The 19503-nt window shown below is 41.1% G+C and overlaps 1 protein-coding gene across 3 annotated transcripts; it reads left to right on the forward strand.

Moving 5' to 3' along the window:
• The first annotated feature begins 596 nt into the window (after positions 1-596).
• tfap2e (transcription factor AP-2 epsilon) lies at positions 597-13881 on the forward strand. Of its 3 annotated transcripts, none has more exons than XM_085262363.1 (7): positions 597-714; positions 3622-4065; positions 5813-5867; positions 9120-9351; positions 11712-11830; positions 12329-12467; positions 12778-13881. In XM_085262363.1, exons 1-7 carry the CDS (start codon positions 676-678, stop codon positions 13037-13039), a joined length of 1290 nt encoding a protein of 429 aa, XP_085118489.1. In that variant the 5' UTR covers positions 597-675; the 3' UTR covers positions 13040-13881. The 3 variants fall into 3 exon arrangements, with proteins under 3 accessions (XP_085118489.1, XP_085118490.1, XP_085118488.1); XM_085262364.1 differs by lacking the exon at positions 597-714 and adding an exon at positions 1222-1506; XM_085262362.1 differs by lacking the exon at positions 597-714 and adding an exon at positions 2737-3240.
• Positions 13882-19503: the final 5622 nt, after the last annotated feature.

Consider the following 19503-nt stretch of genomic DNA (forward strand, 5'->3'; position numbering starts at 1 on the left):
ATGGCGCAATGACACTTAATGTGTGGTGAAGTTCTTGTTTACTGGCAAACTTCTTCCGTTATCCACATTTCCAGAGTTTTAGTTGTTTCAATTATTAGGCTGGTAATTAAATTATAGTGAAGCTATTAATAAAACAATATGTGGTGGAAAAAAAACCTCAGCACAGAGAACAAAGTGTTTAGTTATGACATCGTTTTACTGGACGCTGAAAGTCTTAAATTGGCGCATATCAGTCATCTAGCAACAAGAATTAAATGCTGTAGCGGATGTTAGACTTACTCAGAAATGCGGGGAAAATTTTATTTTTATTTGAGTTCTGGAATATTTCTAAGTATTAAAGTGAATTTTTGATTAGGTTGATAATTTGTCAGGCCATTATCACCAATCAGCTATGTTTAACCCCTCCACCGCTGATCCTATGGTCCTCACACCAACCGTGACAAAAGTTTTCAGTTGCCCCCCTCCTCGACTCGTGTCACCTACCGCCCTCTTTTGTGTTTTTTCTAACACCCCCCCTCCTCACACCCGGCTCTATTCTCTGACTCATCCATACAAACTACTGCATCGTCTCTCAAAGTAACTCACTCCCCTCTGCACCTTCAGCCTGTCTCCTCTCTTCTCTCCATCCATCTCTAACCCCTCAGCTGCAGCTTGACGTACAGCCCGAGCGCCATCATGCTCTGGAAATCCCGAACTAAAACTGACAACGCGCAGGTAAAGTTTTATTTTCATTGGTGGGCTCTGTGAGTCTGTTATGTTTTATATAGAAGCGCGTAAAAAGGTGCACACGTCTTTTTAAAATGTATTTATTTTTTTATGTCAGAAGATAATTTAAGTCGGTTCAAACCGTGAAATACTCAAGGTGTATTAAAAAAGTTGAAACAATTGAAATAATTTAGATTTTTAAACCATCCCTCTAAAATTTCGTGCGTAAAAAGACAAACTTTTTAACGTAGACGTTAAAAGAATCACGGGAGATGATTTCCTTGTTGAAAATGTGAATTTTTGAGGGATATTTACTACTAATAAAACCCATCTGGGGTCTTACTTCGTGCGCAAAGCCTGCATGATGCTATTTTAAAAGGCAACAATAAAGCTAACGGTACAATCAGCGTGGGGCAAAACAAGCAAGCGAAGGAATATATCTCTTTAAGAGAAGTGGCTCCTCTCGACCCCTCCCCTTATTCTGCCGGGTGCGCGCAAAACCTATAAGTAGTGCGCTCATGGAGAGGCTGCAGGACTCTGTGTTGTGTTGTACGCGCGTGTTCGTATCTGGCAGCTGCTTTTCATCTGCGCGTAAAGAGCTCCGGCAGACAGAGAGATAAGGAAAAGTAAATATCAGCACCTCTGAATTGAATGGACCTTTAATAAAGGCCTGGATTACATCTGGGAACATTTTTTGTGACACCTTATGAGCCGTGGGAAGCCTTCGACTCCCGTTGAATTTTAAATTTTGGGGATCTGTCCAGACTGGTCCAGATGTTAATCCACACCTATTCAGCTATGGTAAGTTAGACAGAGTCGTTCTGGGTTGTTTTTTTTTGTTTGTTTTTTTAGTATTTTCAGGGCTGCTGGTGTCTGTTAGTCGTTACTGTAACACAAATTTACAAGGATTTTGTTTTTTGCATTAGAAATGTCAGTAAACCTTATAGAACGGGCGTAAAACAATTGCAGCTGGCGGTAAAACAAATTAACAAAATTGGAGTATATTAAGATACAGAAAAAGACTTAAACAGTGCGTTGAATTCTTTACAGCAGCTGTCAGCTTACAGAGTAATAGTAATTCATGTTTATTGTTTTCTAAATCATATAAGATTTGTGGTTCAACCGTTGCTGTTAATTCGGTTTCCTGTAGAAGTGGTTCCAAAGAATCACAGATACTTCAAAAAATTTGACTTTACTGACACTGCGCCGCGCATCTGTCCCAGAGATGCTCTTTGTCTGTCTGCACACGGTCACAGCAGCTGAGACAGTGACCATGAGGAGTCCACACGGTGGAAAGATGCTCATCTTTTTCTGTGTTTTGCAGTTTTTTTATATAGAGAGAATTTGGGGAATAAAATTTGAAATGCACAAGTACGCACAATCAGTATGAGTAATTGTAGTACTGAATATCGACCTTGATCACAAATATGAAAGCCCATAATAATATTAATTTAAAGTTATTAGGTTGCATTTCTTTGAGAGATGATTTGAGTGGGTTTTAATGGCCTGGCAGCAGTCAGTCTCTGACATGTTTTATAGTTATGTACCAAAGCGGATCCCGGCTTACATTCTGTGCAGCCGGCCTCCGGGTTCTCCCAAGGATCTTAATAAAAACGCATGGGGAACCATCCCTGAGCCACTGTGGTCCCAGTCTCAGGAACAGTCTGCCTCAGGGAATGGTGGACTGCACCTCAGTGGAGATTTAAAAAAAAGAAAAAGAAAGAAGAAGAAGAAACCCGAAGACATAATTATTTTCACTTTTACTTAAGGTGTCTTCTCATTTGTGGCCCATCAGTTACCTTATAATCTTACCTTTCTTCTCTTTCTTTATTTTTTCTTTATTATTTATGACTCTCGTTTGTTGACATTTTCGATATTTACAGTGTATTTTTTAATTTAAAAAAAACATTTTGCTGTTTGTTGTTATAAAACTTTTGCAAATATCTGTTTGTCTGTTAATTGTTTTGCCCATTCTTTCCTTGTTGCCCGAAATGCACTTTTTCATTCATCTGTGGGTGAAAGGCGGTGCACGAATAAAGCTGTGCCGGGCTGACCGATATCTGCTTTTAAGGCGGCATTTTTGGCAGGGAGATAATGGACATTGTTTCCACCACAACAGCATCGATCAGGTTGACCCAGCTTTGAGAAAAAAATCAAATTTCACCGGGATGCGTGTGTGTGTGAGCCCAAATGTAGGCTAGGGGACTACATGTTTGCGCGTTCACACACACACACACACACACACACACACACACACACACACACACACACACACACACACACACACACACACACACACACACACACACACACACACAGCGTGAACATACTGGCATCTCTTTTAATAAGAGAGGTCAAACTTGTGAAGTCACATTGAATTATCGTTTGGTTTCGCGCGCCTTGCCAGCCTGAATGAACCCCTCTTTTGCTTTAATTTTCACTCGTGGGGTCAGTTTGTGTTTGTTGACGCAGTCCCTGATTATTTACAGATGGAGCCTCCTCCCGGAGCGACGTGCTGCTGTTGTTATTGTTGCTGTGCGTTACCTGTCCTTTGTGCAGTTCCTTGGTGGCAGTGACCTTTCTGACACTTTTCAACAGCGATGCCAAGGGCGTCTTCTGCCACGGCGCATCACTTCAAGCGCAGCTGCTATTTCCATCCCTCCCTAATGAAATGGAAATATTTATTTATGGATTCACGACTTTTATTTTGGACACATTAAAACTTTTTTTCATATTTTAATTTTGCGTTTTTGTGACTTATTTGTTTCTTTTATTTTTCCTTTTTAAAATCTCGATTCCTTTATGGAAATAACGCTTTGGTTTAAAATATTTTTTCTCTGAGCTCAATGTTTTTAACCCTGAAACTCTGAGCACGTTGAGCTCCTGATATGAAACAAACTTTCTGATTCTCTGCAGGACCGCGCAGACGGACTAAGCGGCTCTTCGCCGAGCGGGCGCCTTTCCCAGCTGTCCTCCCTGAACCAGGCCGCCTACTCCTCGGCTCCCCCGCTCTGCCACACTCCGGCCTCAGACTTCCAGCCTCCCTACTTTCCACCCCCCTATCCACAGTCTTCACTGCCATACTCTCAGAGCCAGGACTCTGCTTATTCCCACCTGTCAGACCCCTACCCCTCCATCAACTCCATCCATCAGCACCAGCAAGCAGCGTGGCACTCGCAGAGGTCGCGCTCCGAGGAAGGGGGGCTACTATCACAGTCTCACCGGGCTTTGAGCCTGGACCCCCGTCGGGAGTATCCAGCTGTCCCGCGGCTGCTGCACGGTCTCGGGGAAGGGGCTGCAGCTCTCGGAGACGGTCCTCTCGGGATGCACCTGGGACATCACGGCCTGGATGATCTTCAGGTGACTTTTTTGTTTTTCCGCTTGTGTTGCGTTGGCACTGCTGCTCGAGAAGTCCGTGCGTAAAAGTCAATCGGCACACGATAAAGACGCACGCATTTTTTCTTAAAACGCTCGTATTTGTTGTGCTTCAATAATTATCCTTTACGACAATGAAATATTTTAAAATTAGCTTATGTAAATAAATACTACTAAATTCTACTAAATACTAGAAAACGCGCAGTGCGGCGAAAAGGCCTCAGGGCAATTTATCTTTAATTCCAAATAAGAGTTTATAAAGATGCAGGCCACACTAAAACATCTACATAAAAAGCGAAACGTGTAATTTACAACTCTGGTAATTAATTTAAAAGTATTTTTTATGTTATTTCTTTGTTTTTTTATTTTTTAAAACACCTTCAGAGCTGCAGTTTTATATTTTTCCCTAAAAATTGATACTTTAATTTTAGCGTCTGACACAGAAACAGCAAAGGAAACAGCAGCACGCTGATTTCTCAAGACAAGAGAAAAATATTCTTTAAATTTCTAAATCTCTACATCTTACAGTTGTCTGTTTTCCTGCTTTATCCGTTTGTGCTGGACATGATCAATAACGACATGTCTTAGATGGTTTTTATATCAGTTAATGTTTCAGTTTTATTACTTGAAATCTTTTTGTATATACGTTTTTTTTCTAAGCTTTTTTTAATGGATTATCCACAATAAAAACGATACCCTAAAATATGAATATAAAAAACTGCATTCGTTAAATGAATGATAGCAATTTGGCCTCACTCCATTTTATTATCCACTCCAGCATTATCCTCCGTCTCGCGCAGACACAAAGTGATTCTGCAGCCTTTTTGCCTTCTGCAGGTTTTTAGGGGGAGAAGAATAGTTTCTATGGTTTATTGAGCAGTCAGCTTCCCTGCAGCAGGTGCAGCTGCAGACGCTGTTTGTTGCCTCCTCGCAGAAGAAAAAAACACACACACACAGACACACACACACACACACCGAGACCAATTGATCTGCACGGTCATTAATAGAAAAGAAACGTCTGAGAGGAGCGCCGGGCGAGGAGTCAACCCGGGCATGTTGCTGTTAAACGCTCCCACTTGACAGGGACTTTTATTTGATTAATGGATTATATCCTCCGCGTTTGAACCCTCTCATAGTGTCAGCACAAAGGAGGCAACATGAGACTCGGGCCCTGCAACATGATTTTACTTTCAATCAGAGAAAACTCCAAATGTTTCTAATTTAGTCTTTGAATCGCTGAGCCACACTTCACTTATCAGTAAATCGCATTTTCTTAAGATTTAAAAAGATATATTTATTTATTTTTACCTAACACATATTATGCAGATGTATTAATGATTTTTATGTTGCTTTATGTTGCTTTTTCTGTCCAAAAAATAGCCTTTGTTCCAAACGTTTTATTGCTTTAGGCTTAAAAGAATTGAAATGAAGTGACATGTCTTCTTTTTGATTAAACAGATATGTAAACTGCTTTGTGCGTCACAACTTCAACTCATTTACTTTCTCTGTTGCACAAAACAACTTGCACTAAATCAAATTTGCTTTTATTATTTACTTCGATATTGATGGTGCTCATATGTGCTGTGAGGGGAAAGTAAATGTTGGACCTTCCATCTTGCTTTGGCCTGAGAGAGACAAGCTGTATATCTCTGTGTGTGTCTCTGTGTGTGAGTGTGTGGTGGCTCTGAGGCCGGTGGATAAATGATAGTGACTGTCTGTCTGTCTGACACAGGGAATGGAGGAAGGATCAGCCTTGGGCATCCTCGACCACTCTGTCATTAAAAAAGGTAAGAGGTAGAAGAGCTGCGTGTGCGTCTGTGTGTGCACGTGTGCGTGTGTGTGTGTGTCAGAGAGCAAGAGAGAAAAGATCAATTGTGTATGTGTGCATTTGTGTCTAAGTGTGCACCTATATAATTGTGCCATACACGCTGAAGGGGATTTTGTGTTTAGGGGCACTCCAACACCAGCCTCTCTCACTCTCTTGTACTCTCTCTCTCTCTTACACACACACACACACACACGCACATGAACACACACTCTCTCACACACTATAAATAATTCTGTTTTGCTATTTCATTTGAAGTCAAGAAGTCCTCTAATACTCAGCTGCAGACTTCACCCCAAAGGCACACATTCTTAATGAACTGTTCATGGTCATATGAGAGTGTGTACGTGTGTGTCTGTGAGTGTGTGTGTGTTAGGCTTAGAGTGAGGAGCAGAGAGAAGTGGGGCAAGGAAGAAAAGGGAGGGGAACATGATAAAAGAGGAGTTGTGGAGAAATTTGCAGAGTACGATCACACTAATATTACCGACTCCGAGTGGCAGAAGACACAGGGGCGCGATTAGAAAATTCATGTTGGATTTGTAGCTGGTGTCGAGCGCGATGCTTTGAAAACAGATAGACGCCCTGCTCAGGTGCATTTTTAAAAAAAGGGAGGTTTTGCACAAAAACAGGCTAAAGATGGCACCCACTGTGTTATGAAATGACTGACAGAATAAGAGAAATAACACTAAGCAACATTGGTTCTTTGTTGTATTTCTTTAGAACGAGAAAAACTTCAAATTTAAACATGCATGCACAATAAAAAAACAAAACAAAAACATTCTGTGCTTCTTTTACTGCACAAAACCTTAAAAATCCTAACTGGTCTGGCCGTCCACACCTTAAAGTTTCCCCCGAAACTGCTGCTTGATTTGGTGTAATTCTCCAAATCAAGCCCTGGGAGCGGCTTTACACATTTCTGGTTTCATTCAGACTGCCTGAAGCTCTCTGCTGCAGTCATCTGATGAAGTGACAGTGATTCCACTTGTTTGCCAAACGCTTAGAATTGATCAATTACCGCAGCGAGACTCTCCACGGCGAGCACTCGCAGCAGATAGCAGAGCAAACCTAGAGCCCTCATGAATAAGAAAATCCATGGGGGAGAAAAAAATGAGATAGAGTATAAGGGGGGAAGAAGACAAGCAAGGAGGGAGAAGGGGGGGGGGGGTACGACAAGTGGGAGGCACACGAAAGAGTCAAGCAAGAGAGTGAAAGATGATAAGAGAAAGAGAGGGAGGGGCAGGGAGATGACAAAGGAGGGGAGCTTTGGAGAAAAACTCTGCGGCCTCGTCGCCTGGCTAATCGGCTCGTTGTGAATGAGGCGATTTTAGAGATTGTGTGCAGTTTGGGGGAATCTGCGCTGCACAGCAGGGAGTTGCAAAGAGGCCACCCGCCGTTGAGCACCCTCTCAGTGCAACGAGGGAGCTGGCACGCCAGCGTTAGTACAGTTTTACAGACAATGTTTCTTTCAAAAGACTGAAAGGAGAAGATAGATTGCAGAGCCATGAGGCATGGAACGACCACAGGAAGTGAGGCTGAGGGAATTATTATTACATGAGTTAAATAAGTCCTCAACTTCAACCTTCAACTAAAAGATCTGATTCTTTCACATGAAAGAGACATACGTGCAGATTGATTCAAGGTTTCTTTAACCAGAGATTCTTTTGGATTTCTAAGATCTTTGACTGCTTCATTTTATTCCTTAACCTTCAAAATTTTGAGTCCTGATCATTGAGGACAGCTAAGCCTAACACTGTGTGTTATCGCAGTATGCCTTCTTCTTCTCCTCCTTCGGATGTTCCCTTCAGGGATTGCCTGCTTGACTGATTTGCATCCATCTCATCCTCTGTCACACCAACCCTCTGCATGTCCTTGGTATCTGAATATGAGATTTTTGAATAATTATTAATAATTATAAGACTCAAAATGATGAGCATCAAAATCTATTTATGCTCCCCTCCACAAAAATATTGGCTTAGGATTTAAAGTTTCTCGTCATCATCATCGTCATCGGTGATACTCAGACTAGAGATTTAACTGTGTGTATCTCACCTTAAAGGACTGGATCTCCTAAATTAAAATAAATAAAATAAAACAACATATTTCCATGTTCTTTGGTCACTTAAAGCGCTCATCACAAACCACATAATCCCCATTTTGAGACTATCCAGGGACCTTTATAGCCTGTCAGCCCTCATTTCGCTCTCTCTGTCTTCATTTCCTGTCCTCTCTCTACCGTTAACTCTATATAAACATGTCTATCTCTCTCACATCGCTTCACTAAATCCCAACAGTTTGAGTTTATTGTTGATTTTACACGCACAACATTGCAGTGAAGGAGGATGGAAATATGTCTGTGCTGCTTATATTCAAATTTAAAAGCAAAATAATTCACCAAAGACAGTCTCTTCATAACTCTGGATGACATATAGTTAGCAGTTTTTATTACTGTGCACATAAATCGTTTCTAAAGGAGCATGCTGATGTTTTAAAAGTCATTTGGCCACAGTGTGTGAATACGGAGAAAACTGAATCTGTGGCAGGAGGCGAAAATTATAGACATATAAATCTGAAAACACTAAAGATTAAAGCACAATGAGAAGACATTAAACAGACGAGGAGCAGATCTAAGGACTCTTTGTATCCTTCCAAGGAAATGCAGTCTTAAAGCAAATCATCTGACTTCCTTCACTCTTCTCAATTCAGAGGATTTCTGCTCAAATAGAAAGTAATTTCATCATCGCCCAACATAAACATTGGAGAAAACAAAATCTGCCCCTGCCCCTGCTGCTCAGGTAGCAACAGGTACACTGAGTGTTACACCCGAGTAGCCTTCGATTGCTGACTCTGGCCAGTCACCTGAAGGTTTCTCTGTGTAACTTCTTAGCTCGATTTAAAATAGTTAAGTGCAAATTGAGCTCTTCGAGGTGCGAAGTGAAGCTATTTAAGAATGCGCAGTTAAAATGCAACCACCTGCAGCTTAAGGAACAGAATCAACAAGCAGCGCTCCAGAATTAGAGCTGTCGACGCAGGGGAGAACATTGCACTGAATAGATTAATCAGGAGGGGAGGAGCACGCTGTCACACAGTCATTCACACAACACAATCGTCGCCACACATGACATATGTTAAGATTGATGATCTGTATCCTTTTATCCCTCCTCATCCAGTCTTTGTTGCTTTAATAATCACCTTTCATCCCCCTTTTGCCCCACAGTTCCCATCCCGTCCAAGCTGAACGGCTCGTCCCTGTCCGCCTTGTCCATCGGTAAGGAGGGTCTCGGAGTGGGGTGCGTCTCCAACCCGGCAGAGGTCTTCTGTTCAGTCCCGGGTCGCCTGTCGCTGCTCAGCTCCACCTCCAAGTACAAGGTGACAGTTGGGGAGGTGCAGAGACGCCTCTCCCCACCTGAGTGCCTCAACGCTTCTCTGCTGGGAGGAGTCCTCCGCAGGTGAGAAGCAGACGGGGAACGAGAGGGTGCGACTTAGATGTAAAGATGTTTTTATTTAGTTGGGCTTTAAAGATTAAAGCACAAGAAAAATACAAACCTTTTCTTTTTTTAATGAATGGAAAAATGCTAACTTTACCTCATTAGGACCCAAAAATGCGGTAAAACGGAGCAGTCCCCAGCAGGAGCATCTGTTACTGGTTGAACTGGTTGAATTTGATCTTCTGTAACAGGGATGTCACACTAATTTTACATCATGGGCTACATGAAACCTAGTTTGATCTTAAGTAAGGCGTCAGGCCAGTGAAACTCTTCTTTCTGTCAGTGTAAAGAAGTTCAACTACACATTTAATCCCAGAGATAAGAAGAAGCTCCGACAGCCCGACTCTTTGGACTTAATTTGTAAGAAATTAATATGTAAAGTTACAGAAAAGATTTTGGTAGCTTTCAAGTCCAAGACTGTTAGGTAATTATAAAACAGAAAGTTTTTGTTAATTCACAGAAAATGTAAAAAAATAAAAAATCTGTATATAATAATAAATTTCTGCATTTGACGGTGAAAAAACAAGAACTATTCTGTCATTTAAATGTTTATAATTAATAAATTTCTTTGGTATAGTATGAGTGTCCATGGAGGAGATCTTCATCTGTAGGAAAAAGCTCTAAAACATGATACAAAATACAGTTTAAAGTCCAAAATATTTGCTCTTCTCTAAATTTTCATGGGCCGCCCTTTGTGCCGGATTGAAGTCTTTGCTGGACCCATTCTCGCCCCTGGGCCTTATGTTTGGTACCCCTGCTATATAATACGCTTTACCTTCTAGGTGCTGCTTTATGACACAACACAAAGCAGGAAAATGCACATGTGACTTGTTTATCTTCTTCAGAGAGGTATAAAAAACCAAACAATAACCAGGATTTATGGGAAATGTAGTCTAGAAACACAACAGCACAAGAAAACTACACAGGAACTACATTTTCCGTATTTTTGACCTTTGAGCGTGGGATCAAGTTACCACTCCAGTCAGGCTCTTTTATCATCAAATAGAGGAGAAATAATAAACGAGGACCAACAATGACCATGATATTTAAAAATGAAATATTTATATAATGGCAATAATAAACAGAGTCTAATAATGTTTAATATTATGATATTATGAATTATGAATCACACAGCTGTCATTTCAGTTCTCTCTTCTGCACTTCATTAATATCTCTATTGTGAATTCTTTTTGGCCACATTAATCATGTCGCGTTAGTTATTGTAACGGTCTCACTCTTTACAATACACGCCATACATTAGGACGTTTCTGCTTTCAGCTTTTCAGAATAAGATTGATTTTAGTCTAACTACAGGACCAGCGCCGAGGACCCAAAATGGGTCATGAGACTAAATCACAAGAGAAGCAATGCGGTTTAATGAACTACGGCCTCGGGGCGAGAGAACAACTTCATGATTTGAGTTGCAGGCTGAAATACTTTGAGAGGACATAATTAAAAGATCTAAAGGGCCGTAAAAACCCAGTGCCTCCCCTGCAGAGAGATACAGATACCCCAGTGATAACAATACATCGCTGCCTATCACTTTGAGGTACCACTGCTTAATCCACTTTATGCTTTTGCAGATTAAGAAATGAACCCTATTCCAATTATTTGGTACCTGGTTACTTTGGAAATTGGTGCAGTGTTGCAGATTTTGAAGATATTTGTTTTATTCTGTATGTTTGTTATGATTTGGTTCATTTTTATGAATAAATGAATTTATGAGAAATGAATATTTTAACGTGTAAAACATTACAGTTTGTAAAGTGGCTTAAACTCGCATATGATGCATAAATCAGTCCCTATTTCATATTAATATGAAATGTAGAAATATTTAAGGGATTTTTTGATAACACTGCCTTATTATGCTTCTTCTAAAGTAGTATTTTTAATGCAGAATATCTTTTTACACTGTAGAATTACTTATTTCATATATTACTGCCCATCATCTACCTTAAATTTAAAGGTTATTGCAAAGAAAATCGTATGTGTCTCCAAACATAAAGTCTATATGAATTATGTGTTGAGGTCTGAAGAGCTTTAGTAAATCAACAATGAGCAGGATTCATTGGCTTTAAATTTTACTTGAATATAAAGAGGCAAAGCAGAAAAACATTGAGAAGAATACTGGATAGCATCAGAGCTGACAGGGAACATAGGGAGAGTTTAGCTTCGTGCACACACACACGTACAGAGGGACACAAAGAAGCACACCACAACAAAAGTCATAAAGACAAACACACTCGCACGCACGCACACACACAAATACACAAGAAGCATCTCCTAAAACGGCTCCCTCTGTTTCCCTGTCCCCCCCTCAGGGCGAAGTCAAAGAATGGTGGCCGCTGTCTGAGAGAGCGTCTGGAGAAGATTGGCCTCAACCTGCCCGCCGGGCGACGCAAGGCAGCCAACGTCACTCTGCTAACATCTCTAGTGGAGGGTAGGAAAAACACACATGCAAACACACACGCACACATATATACACAGAGGCACGTACACATATACAGTGACCTGCATACATCCTGACAGATAGAGACACATATTCACACAGCAAAATCCCTGCGTGAGCACACATGAATAAACAGCCACAGCATGGATGGCTGCATGCGTGCGCACAAGTGCACGCACATACACACACACAAACACACACAAACACACACACACACACAGACATGGAGGGTGTCCTTTAAAAAACTGCAGCTGTAGCCAGAGAGCAGTGAACTGTTTGAGTGGTGAAAGTGAGCGAAGTGGTTAGTGAGTTTATCTTGACCTGACCCGAACAGTCAGTTGTGTATATTTAAAAGTCTTTATCTGAATAATTACTTGATTTAAACTAAACTGAAGCCCTGAACGTGAAAAAAAAAACAACCCATAAATCCATGTGCAAATTTCAGCTCGAGCTTCTTTTTAATCCAAACTCCCTCTTCTCCTCGTTCAGGTGAGGCCGTCCATCTGGCGCGCGATTTCGGTTACGTGTGTGAAACAGAGTTCCCAGCCAGAGCCACGGCCGAGTATCTGTGCAGGCAGAGCGAGCCGGACCAGCTCCCAACGCGACGCAGCATGCTGCTCGCCACCAAGTGAGTGGCTGGTCTCTTCTTCTGCTCATTTCACTCTTGAATTAATCTTGCATGAAATAGCTTTTAAAGCATGAGGCTGGTGATATTCAGCGTTTCTTCTTGCTTTCAACTAACAAAAACCAGCGCCATTCTGTTTCTCAGAAGTGGTCAGACATGAAGATTTAAAAAGTTAGTTTGTGTGTTGTTTGTGGACTGCAAGAAGAATGATGAGATCATTATAGTTGCCATTTAAAGAGAACTCCTGTTAGGTATGAAGGTCTAACAGATCACGGTCGAATGCTTCTAAAAGGCTGATCTTGTTTCTTCTCAGGGAAATCTGTAAAGAGTTTGTGGACCTCATGTCCCAGGACCGCTCCCCGCTAGGTGCCAGTCGACCCACCCCCTGCCTGGAGCCGGGCGTCCAGGGAAGCCTCACCCACTTCAGCCTGCTCACCCATGGCTTCGGTACACCCGCCATCTGCGCGGCGCTCTCCGCCTTCCAGAGCTACCTGATGGAGGCGATCAAATTGCTGGACAAAGGAGAGGGTGGAGGGAAGAGCCACCACGACAAGGAGATGAAGCACCGCAAATAGAGGGAGGGGAACACATGTGTGGATGAATGCATGGATGGATGGATGAGAGGCAGAAGGGAAGAGAAAAGAGGGAGAAAAGACTTGACTGACACCCTCTGCATCTTTACCTTTGCCCTCAGGATACAAACTGAGACTTTTACCTCCTCGAAACCTCTATAGCCCCTCCCCTCTCACTGAGGAGGCGGGGCTTATGATGATATCTGTACTGTAATGTGTGTCCACAGCCACCTCGCTCAAAATGACGCATGGACCTCTCTTCTCAGTAGCTGGTTGGTGTCACGATGGCGTCTTTTCAGGATGAGTTTTCACTTATGGCAGTATGCTTTTGGTTATTTCCCCCTGCCTTTTATTTACTTTGGTAAACATGCCACTATTATGTGTGTGTTAGAAGCCCCCGCTGTCATCACACACACACACACACACACACACACACACACACACACACACACACACAAAGAAAGTTTTAACTGAACTCATCTGGGAAGCGCCATAAGCCATATCCGAGACAAAAACCTGCTCTTTGCCCCTCTCTGGAACTTTGGAAGCCTTTTTGATCCATCCGATTGGACAAACCCAGCTTCCATTTGTAGTCCTTCATGGTGGGTGGTCATGGGAAATCGAGTTCTCTGGATTCTCTAGCAGCAAGGGTGAAGGAAGGCACGAGAGGCAACTAAAGAAGATTTGTTTTCTTTTATTTTGAAGTACTGCGTGTTGGTAACTTAAGAAAATAACACAAATCATTTTGTACTTTCTGTGTATGTTTATTATTAATGTTATTACTGTTGTTATTATTATTGTATTACAGCATAAATGTAATATATTATTAAAGAATTAAGAACTGAGTGGTGGAGTTTCTCGTTTTTGATACAGTATAAAAAAAACAACAGCAGCACCTTGAGGTGCAGCTGAATGGTACTGGCCACTGCTTTTATTTGCCTTGATTGTAAATCTCTGTGCCTTTTATTTTTATTGATCCCCATGGGCAAAGTTCCAACAGAAATGTCATAGCAAGGACTGCATCCAACACCTAAAGCTGCAGTAGGCAAAAATTTGCACCAGGCACAATAAATCCTAAATTTGAGGAAGAAACAAAGAAAAAAAACCAGCCTGTGCTCCTCTACCTCCCACCAGATGAGCACAGGGACAATGTATGTGCTTTATAAGAGGTAACGCATAAGAGCATACTGACTCCTGGCTTCACGCATGACTTAGACCCTGCTCTCAGAGGTGAAAGTCTTCAGAGTGTCAAACCAAATTGGCTAAAATCTTCAGTTACAGGCTGGTTTTTCTAAAGCTTGAAAGCAGAGCCCAGAGGAGATGCAGGAGTCTACTTCACTCTCAGAAAAAATGTCACAAAGCAATCACCCCGAGCCCAAAGTGACGCCGTTAGGACCAAAAGCCCAAACCCAAAAGAAAAGTTACATTTACATTATTAAACAGAAAATCAGTAGATGTTAGGATCAGTCTGTCACTGACAAATTTCAACAGCAGCCAGATACTGCTAAAAAAAAAAAAAAAGAAAATGAAAGGAAAACATTTTAATCAGAGTATCAAGTCAGTAAATATTCTGGGATATTGATGTGGTCAGCTAAGTAGACGAGGGGGTTGTTAATCAGTTTCAGCTGCTTCGGTGTTAATGAAATTAAAAACAGGTGCACTTGAGGGGCAACAATTAGACAACCCCCAAAACAGTGGCTAGGGGTCAGCGTACCTATAGCACGAGGCGATACTTGGACCCTACAGAGTGTGTGTTAGGTAATCTGGCTCCTCTGGGATGGCACATAAATAGAGGTCATTTCCACAAGTTTAGCTGTGTCTCACCACAGTCTCAAAAGAAGGACAGTTACCCAAGAGAGCTGGAGAGGGGAGGGAAATGTTGTTAACCCATTAGCAGCACCGGAATCTGCTCCTTTGTCCAAAGAGGAAAATGATGAGCACTGCACCTGTTTTCCTCCCCTCACCTCAACCGGTCTCAAAAGATAGCTGCCCCTCTCTGTGCCTGGTTCTGCCAGGTTTTTCTTCCTGTTAAAAGGGCGTTTTTCCTTCCCACTCTTGCCAAGTGCTTGCTCAAAGGGGGTTGTTTAATTGTTGGGATTTTCTTTGTATTATTTTCGAGTTTATAATTTACAAGTGGCTTCCGGCAGCTGTTGTTGTGATTTGGCACAAAATAAACAAAATTGAATTGAATTGATTTGAATTGCCAGACCTAAAAAATGGCCTCCAGCAGCACTGTTGTGACTGTCTCTGACCATTATTATTATTATTATTATTATTATTATTATTAATAAAAGCCAGAGAGAGCTTTTGGTTAGTGAAGCCATGTTTTAAATCCTTGATCTGAATCCTCGAAGCTTTTGTTCTAAAACCACATTCTGGATCATTTTCCTTTCTGATTCTAAAAATGACAGTAATTTCCAAAATAAATGTCTTTTTTTCCCCAATTGTACATGTACATAATCTCCTAAATGAGAATATAAACTAATCGAAAAATTGTTTACTGAGATCACAGAGAGAGGAAGCCAAAGACCGTTCCAACAAAAAGACTTCCAAGCCTTTCAAGAGGATTCAGCCTCTGGTGGAGGTTCAATAAAATTCAGATTTAAGGCACTTATACCTTGGAATAACTTTCGGACCTGGAAGCTCCCCAAAGGCCCCAAAAACCGTCAGTGACCCTCTTTTGCATGCAGGCCTCCATCAGAGGCCCCTGTGGAGACAGCAGTGTCACAGCTGCAGCCCTGAGCGCTGTACCTGGGAGTAGTACGACCTCCAGCGCCCAACTAGGCACACCTCAGCTTCCCCTCAACCCATCTGTCTGTTCCACGCGTCTCCCACAGACCACCGCTCATGCTCAGTCCTTCACTTTATTTAACCAGAATGAGACGCTAAGCACAATTACTGCTTTCCAGGGAACGCACACATACATGTCGCCTGCTCATACATTCTCAAACATCTCTACCTGCCGTATCTCCCCTTCTCTCCTCCCATCTCATTACCCTCTTGTGTGAGCGCCCTCACCCCTCCCACCCCATCCCTTCATCTCCGTCTCTGTAACCTAACTCCCCCCCCCCCCACCACGCCTTTTCTCTCCCTCTATCTGACACTCAGCAGGGCCGCTCTCCATCTCTCTCTGTGCCTCCAGGCAAACATATGCTGCTCTTCCCGTCAGATTCCGGTGTGTTTGAGAGAGGAGGGATTGTTTAATGTTTATTAATCACCTGTCTGTGGCGGAGAGAGGAGATGGGATGATGGAGCCACACACACGCTGCCTCTCCCTCTCTCATACACATGGGTTTACAGTCGCTCTAACACAAACCAGCTCAGCTGTGAGGTTGGCCTGGTTTTCTTATTTCCAGCTGCATGCAAGTGTGCTCGTTTACTGTAATGCTTCTGATACGCAGACAAAACCGATGAACTTCTTGTTTCAGCTTCTTGTTAGTGAATCACAAAGATTCCTTTCTTTTATTTCCACTTAAAGGTTCAGTACTGGACAAATTTTTAGCAATAAAAGGATTTAAATTAGATATAAAAAGGTAAAAATAAAAATATCCAGGGTTTAAAGTGTGGACCGTGGTCCAGTGGTGGCCCTCTAAACCATTTAATGCTTACTGAACGCAAGCCTGAATACACTTGATTCATTCTCAGTTTATATTAAACTTTTACAGTTAGAAATCCATTTTTAATCTGTTTTTCTTTATATAAATTTGAGCTGTTTCACTTGATAAAGCCTTCTACTGTATTTTGTTGTCTCTAATTAGTTAAATGCATTTCATGATTTAGTTTTTCCTCATTGAGGTATTTATGTTGCCAAACTTTGCTGTTATTGAGCTATTCTTTAAGCTTTTATATTTAAGGCTGTGTTTGGGGGTTTGGCTACTGTAACAGAAATTCTTAAACTTTTGGTGTAAATGAAGGATATTTTATACTTTTGCAGCGGCACAGAATGATCCAAGGATGTATTTCTCTTTAGTATTTTTGCCAAAAAAATAGAAAAAAGTATTTAAAAACTCAGCTGATGTCCAGAAAAGTAACCACTTCCTCAATACCAGTGAAAAACTAAAAACCAGGACAGTGAAGATAATTAGCAACATAAACCACCGTCCTCTGAGCAGATAAACTGCTTTTTTTAGCCTTTCTAAACACCATCTTTGAATATTTAGGGAGAGAAAAAACTGAGACTGAGCAGACCAACATCGATCTGAAACTGTTTTAGCTATTGTAGCAAAAGTTTACGAGGTTCATCTACTTCTTTTTTTTTCTTTGTGCCCCTCTTTAAAAAAAACAAACCCAAACTTTATCTACTGTTCGGACCTTGATGTAGACTGAATTGGTTAAATTTAAGTCCTCTTATGGAAATTTATAGCTAAAAAACTTCATAACTATTTTATACAAATGCACGAAATTGACTTTGGATGAGAATACTTCTCTTTAAAATTTGAAATGACAATCTCAGGGTGTATATATCAAACTGAACCAATCAGCCGTATGCAATCTTCTCAAATTTCAAGTGAAAATGTAGTTTATAATTTATTTGTATGTGAGGTTGTGAAGTCAGTTGTTCTTGTTAACCCTTCTTCTGATTACAATATGAACACTTTATTTTGAAAGCCCATTGACTGGTTTGACTGGTCTCTCTGTTAACACCAGAGTAGCTGCCCTGGTATAACCTTGTTATATCATCTTAAATGGAATCAGATTCAGGGGAAGTTGTGTTTTTGTGCTAGCTTTGAAATACCTGCTCACGTGATCAATCAGGACACCTGTAAAATGTAACCTGACTGATAATTAATGTTTAATCTCTTCCTGACAGGTAAATCAAAATGTGGCAGCTCATATTTAACAAACCACACACAGGGCTCACTAGCAAACAATTTCAGCTTGTTCAAAGGTAAATATCATTTAACAGATGCGCGCGGCGATACATTTACCGACATACATAATTAAATCAGTGAATAATGTTTGAGTGAAATCTCAGCAGAGGATTGGAAATCAGCTTGTGCTGCAGCTCGGATTGTGTAGACACACCTGAGATTAACACACCATAACTGGCTGAGCACATTTAACATCTGCCAAGTTAAGCTGTTAAAATAAAAATATATACTGGAGATATGAACACAAGTGTGCAGATAAAGGAAAAGTTTGTGTTTGGCAGAAAGAGAAGATTATTTAAAAAGACTACTTTTAATGTATTTGTATCCAGAAGAAAGAATTACCACAAAATAAGCATTTTTTAAAGGTTAATACCATTACTTAAAAAAAGAAAAGAAAAACTCAATGAAATTTAGGACAGCGACAGACAAACAGTGCATGATTGTGAAGGTTTATTAAAGAAGTGAATGTTTTGGATTTTATTGAGTGTCAGAATAGTTTGCTGTAACCCTGCAGGTTGTTGTTTCTTTCTTTCTTTTGTTTTCTGGTATGTGGACTGTAACGTGTGGAAATGAAGGAGCAGTTTGTTGTTTGTATGTCTGTGCTGGGCTCTTGTTCATTTCATTCTCTTAAACATGTGAAGTCAAATTGATCATTGGTGGTCAACTGAACCCTATAATAATAGAATATGTCCTGTGTGTGTGTTTAATTCTTCTTAAAAGCTTGCAATTAGGGAAATAATAATAATAAAAACATAATTGTAACCATCCATTTTTGCTGTTGACCTTTTTCCCCTGCCCTGAAAGTCTTTTTGGGGGGTGAAAAACATGTGGGACAAACCGAGTGTTTGTGTGGGACACGTTAACAGTGGTGGGAGGAAGGCACATCTATTTGATCTAAATGCAACTTTTGCAACTCTTTTGCTAAGTGAATGCATTAAAACTAAAAGGAAGCTTAGCTGCTTTCTAGCCTGGCAACAGTAATAGAGGATGCACCCAGACTGCCAAATGCATTTATTTATTTTACACTTTTTCTGTTCATAATATGTCTAACAACAAAATAGATAACCCATCTATTTCTCAGAAAATACTGTTGCTTCATTTTCATCACGTCCAACAAAATCTGCAAAGCTTGTGACTTCTTGGCGCTTTAAAGGGCAGGGTGCTAGGTGATAATAATAAAAAGCTTTCCCTTCACATGTTCTGGGTAAAAGCCAGACTCTTGCATAATCAGTGAAAATGTACGACATTGTCTCGAGATGTGAAAAAGTCGAACGAGGAATAAAAAAATGCCGTGTAGCACCACATAAAGCAGGACATGTGGTCACCCTGCACACAGCTTGTGTGATCGTACTACTTCTCGCTTGTGCTACACGTGTTTGTCTTTACCATAAATCTCACAATCAAAAGAAAGCTGCTTTTCTCTTTACATGTGCACGTGTGTTTTAATACACGTGTACGAGGAGCGTAAGCAAGTGTACATTACCCACATGCCCTCTCACTGAGTACAAGTGCAAAGTACACAGCCAGAAGGCTGTTCTCATTCAATGTGCAGATGAGCACACGAGAGAACGAGAAAGCACCACAGGGACAAAGAGC

This window comes from Mchenga conophoros, linkage group LG22 (assembly GCF_057382185.1).
Source record: "Mchenga conophoros isolate Kocher_MC1m ecotype Shallow Benthic linkage group LG22, M_conophoros_male_GT1.1, whole genome shotgun sequence".
Taxonomy (NCBI): Eukaryota; Metazoa; Chordata; class Actinopteri; order Cichliformes; family Cichlidae; genus Mchenga; species Mchenga conophoros.